Source organism: Corapipo altera, unplaced genomic scaffold (genome assembly GCF_003945725.1).
Source record: "Corapipo altera isolate COAL_440 unplaced genomic scaffold, ASM394572v1 54, whole genome shotgun sequence".
Classification (NCBI taxonomy): Eukaryota; Metazoa; Chordata; class Aves; order Passeriformes; family Pipridae; genus Corapipo; species Corapipo altera.
The window spans coordinates 9043300-9047942 of NW_020884902.1; the positions used below are offsets into that span (position 1 = coordinate 9043300).

Here is a 4643-nt window from a genome sequence, read left to right on the forward strand (position 1 = left end):
CTCTTCTCTTCTCTTCTCTTCTCTTCTCTTCTCTTCTCTTCTCTTCTCTTCTCTTCTCTTCTCTTCTCTTCTCTTCTCTTCTCTTCTCTTCTCTTCTCTTCTCTTCTCTTCTCTTCTCTTCTCTTCTCTTCTCTTCTCTTCTCTTCTCTTCTCCTCTTCCTCTCCGTTTCGGCTCAGTGCTGCCTGCGGGACCACCAAGACACTTAAAATCACCCACCCGGGCCTTCCTTTAAACAAAATAACAAATAAGAGAGGAAGAGGAAAGAACTCGGGGAGGGGGCGAAGGGACCGGGAGAGCCCTCGCTGGCGCCCAGGTGTAGCCGTGCGATCGCCAGGGAGCTCTGCTGCAGGAGAGACAAAGACAGAGGGGGAATTAAGTGATGTTAAAAAACTTTATTTTAAAGGACACGTTAAGCCCACAGAAGTCTCTGAGAGATATTACTTATTTCTGCTTATTAGTGATAATAGCCCAGTAAATTTGCTATTGAGTGTATCAAAGGCATTCAAAGAGACTTTGAAACATCAAAAAGATTGCAATTCTGATTTTACGGTTTTATTCCAGGCCCGACCTCCTGGCTACGTTCCTTGATTGTAGTGTTTAAAAGTAAGCGGTGATCAGAAACACATCCTCCTCCTCCTCCTCCTCCTCCTCCTCCGCTCCCGCGGCCCGACCGGCCGGGCCGGGACCCCGCGGGGCCGCCGAGGGGCTGCGCTGGGAGCGGGTCCCGCGGCCAGGAGCGGCAGGAGGGTCCCCTCAGAAATCATCATCAAATCGTTCAGAACGCTTAAAATTGAAAATATTGGGCTAAACCCAGCCCAGCCCGCGCTCCTCCCGGTCCCCTCGGGGGGCTGGAGGAGCCGGCGCCGCGGGAGGACGCGGGCTGAGGGCTCCGCGTTGCTCCGCGCTCCGGAGCGAGGCGGCCTCGGGGCTTTGGATGTGTCTGTATTTTACCCTTCTTTTTTTTTTTTTTTTCCTCTTTCGGTCCTTAATTTTACCATCCCGTCTCTCTTGTCTCCCTTCACACGCCTCTGTTCCAGTCGGGGTGTTTTATACCAACATCAAAGGGACAACTCAGCCTTTATTATTATTATTATTCCTTTTTTTTTTTTTTCCTTTTTTATTAGGGCAAAAATACTTCATTATTACTGAACGCTCCGCGCTCGGAAAGCGAAACAAGAAATAACGTGCAGGGTCCGTGCAGGTCCGCACTGCAACAAGGCAACATGTGTACGCCTAAAAGCCCCGAAATTAAATCCAGGTTGATCCCAATTTAAAAGAGGAGAGCGAGGGAGCGGGAGCCGACTCTTTGAGTGGGTGAGAGAAAGAGGAGAAGAGATGAGTAGCTGGTAATTATTGAAATATAAGGATGAGATTAATTCAAAGGAAACAAACTATGAAAACAATTGGAGCCGAGTGAAAAGCAAAACCCAGATTAGAATTTGCTTGTGGTTTGTTGTCTGTCTGCTTTCTTTCCTCCTCCCCACCCATTGTCACAGTGCAAGGCAATGGGATTTGCACACTTGAGGTGTAATAGCATTACTGCATTAATTAAAATTTTCATTTCACGTCCAGATTGTTTACTTATCTGCTGGAAACATATGTCGGGAGAAGTTGAGATTCTGGATTCTGCTCCGCTGCCCAAGGTGCAGCGCAGTACAGGGGGGGAGAGGATGACTTCAGATTTTTTTTTCATTGCATCCTCCAGCCTTATCTCTCCGCTGTAAATTATAAGGAGACTCCATTGAACTGAATATGAAGATTATATTTGCGAGCGGCGCGTCCTGGAGCGGCCCCGGTCCCACTTGGAAATGAAACAAGGCGCCTTGCCGGCCCCCGAGCCCCCCCTCTCCTCCCTCCCCGTGCGGCCGCAGCCCCCCGGGACTGGGGGGGGGGGTCCGCGTGGGACCCCCCGACCCCCGCTCGGTGCCGGGGGAGGGCGGGAAGGAGGGAGCGAGAGCCGCGATGCTCCGCGCTCCTCCCGCGGGGTCCCCTCGCTCCAGCCCGGGAGGCGGCGCGGAGAACCGGGAGACTCTCCCCCCTCCCAAAAGCTGTCCTTTGGCAAGCGGGCCCCCCAAAAACACGGCCGGGAGGGGGGGGCAACCCCCAACCCTGACGGCGGGACAGCGGCGGGGTCGCGCCGTCGGTGCGGGCGCTGCGGGGCCGCGGCGGGGCCGGGGATGCTCGAGAGGCCGCAGCGCTCGGTGGGAACCGGTTGTTTATCCGCTCCCCCCCATTTCCCGCCCCCCCCTCTCTTTTTGGGGGTGTTTAATTTTCCTATTTTCTGCCTTTTTTTTTCTTTTTTTTTTTTTTTTTTTCCCTTTTTAAGAGCCCCCTGAGAAGGCAGCGAGGTGCCGTCCTCTCCGCCGGGTCTATCTGTAATTGAATCTAGGTCAGTTATTCTAAAGCATGGGAGAGGCTGATTCCCTCTTTCCGACATCAGCCCGGAATTTGGGAGGCGGGAGGGGGGGGAGGAAAGGAGGAGAGGGGGGTCTTGCAATTTCATTTAAAATGTAATGGTGGATGAACCGATAAGCAAATAGGGGGGAAAAAAAGGCTCTGCTTAAAAGAAAAAAAAAAAAAAAAGGCATGCTTTTAATATGCTTCCAGATGGGGGGAAAATGATTTACATGGGAGTTTATTTCCTCTTTGCTGATATGAAAGAATTACAGATACAAAACCCACTGATCTATAGAATAAAAAAAAAAAAGAAAAGAAATGTTATTTTCCTGTAAAGGTATCAGTTCATTTATATTCATTTAACCATCCATCCATCAATTCACTTTCTCACTCCCTGCACATTCTCTCTGCCTCTGGTAAACCTACCCCACCAATATACTTTTCTAGAATATACAATGAAGTTTCCTTAAAAAAAAAAAAACAACCAAAAAAAACCCAGAAATGAGATGAGATTCAGCTAGAAGTAGGTAAAGTGAAGTTTCCCTTCTCCCCCCCTTACCAGCTCCTATTTTATGCTACAGACTTTGAGCAAATTAGCAAAACGAAAAAGAAAATGGTTTAGTTGGGGGAAAAAAAAATGTCTGTGTATATCTCTGAATAATATATGCAACATAGATGTTCTATATGTGTCTATATGTATATATATCTAACAGAGAGAGAGCGGAGTTTGTGTGCTCAACATGTATGTGCTGCGTCTCTGTGCTTCTGTGATACAAACAGTTCATTCTCTGCCTCTAAAATAAAAATATACACATATTGTACAGATATTTACAGCATTCATATATCCCAAGTGCACGGCCACAGATTTAAACACACACCCAGCCTGTGCATGCTGGAGATATGCACGATATATGTGGTGCCCACGCACATGCAAAGGCAACATCCCTCTGAACTGGAGCAGAACCTTCGGATTTAAGCAGAAAATATTTCCCCAAGTGTCCTTTGGGAGTGGAGAGGCACATACGGTGCTGGATGGCAGAGGCTCGTATTTTTGGTCACGTATTGGTGCTGATATTTCGAGTCAGCCCGGCGGCCTCCAACCTCCCAGATCCAGGGGCCACGGCTGTGTTATTCTGCATTTCGGACGGTATTTAAATCCGAGGTTTAATTTCCCTTTTAGGAGTAGTGATTGGAGGGCAAACCCCTCTCGTTAACACCTCCAAGGATTAAAACAACCCCCCAGCCCTGGCTGAGCTCTTGCCGGTGGGGACAGAGGTGACTTCTTTCTTCCCGTGCTCCCGGCGTGATGGCCTTTCCTCGCAGGAATAGTTCCAAGGAGGACGAGCCCGTGTTCCCAAAGCCAGAGGCTGCTGAACCATCCGGCATTTCCCGGAGACCTTCGCCGAGGCTGGAAGTGGAGGGGTGTGGAATAACTTCTTTTTCTGGTTTGAATGTAGTAGCAACAGCTGTGTAAGAAGTTGCTTTTCTTATTGTCAAAAGCAGGTAAATAGAGAGACTGCCAGATATGGAAATACCTGTATATACAGATAAAATATATGTCTTTATCTCCAGCTAGATACGGATATGGATCTGCACAGAATTTTCCTCGCGGCCGCCTCAGCCGGCGCTCAGGGGGGTCCTCGCCGGCCTTTTTCAAAACTCCAGGTATAAATAAAGGCACCAGCCAATCACCCCCCGATCAAAGGAGCTGGTGACAAGGCAGGTGGATCCCTGCCCTGCGCGGGTCCCCCACGCAGCCCTGAGCCACATCAAAGGCTGCGGTGCCCGCGCTCTCAGCGACACCTGAAACGCTGCTCCTGCCTCGTGCTCCCAAACCCCACCTGCACAAACACACAGTCACATCACAGCACAATTAACAGCGCTAGGACCACCAAGGACTCTGAAAGGAAAGGCTGTTGAAAGAGAGTTTCTCAAAGATAATCCTTTTAAAAGGTTGCCTTAAAATGTAACCACTAGCGGGAATAAGGCAGGTTTAGTTCCCACAGCTTAATACCTCTGGGTAGCAGAGTTTTAGATCTTGTTCAGGTCTTTCCTTTAGTAGTGGCTTGACTTTTGATTTGGGACTTGCACTTTTTGGAGGATCTCATTGCTCTTGGGGTTCTCAAGGGAGAAGGTCCTGGAGGAGGCCCAGCCCAGCTCCCCTTTCCTGTTGACCCATCAGGGACTCACATCCTTGTTTCTGCTGGAAATCAGAGGTGGTCACATCCTGGCTGTGCTGGTGTCC

General features: G+C 49.5%; 1 protein-coding gene across 1 annotated transcript in view; it reads left to right on the forward strand.

Moving 5' to 3' along the window:
* Positions 1 to 3975, forward strand: part of SOX14 (SRY-box 14) — a 7916-nt gene extending 3941 nt beyond the window's left edge. The window contains exon 2 of the mRNA XM_027650760.1: positions 3579 to 3975. Within this exon, the coding sequence (XP_027506561.1) occupies positions 3579 to 3612 (34 nt within the window). The 3' untranslated portion in view covers positions 3613 to 3975. The remainder of the gene's footprint in view (positions 1 to 3578) is intronic.
* Positions 3976 to 4643: the final 668 nt, after the last annotated feature.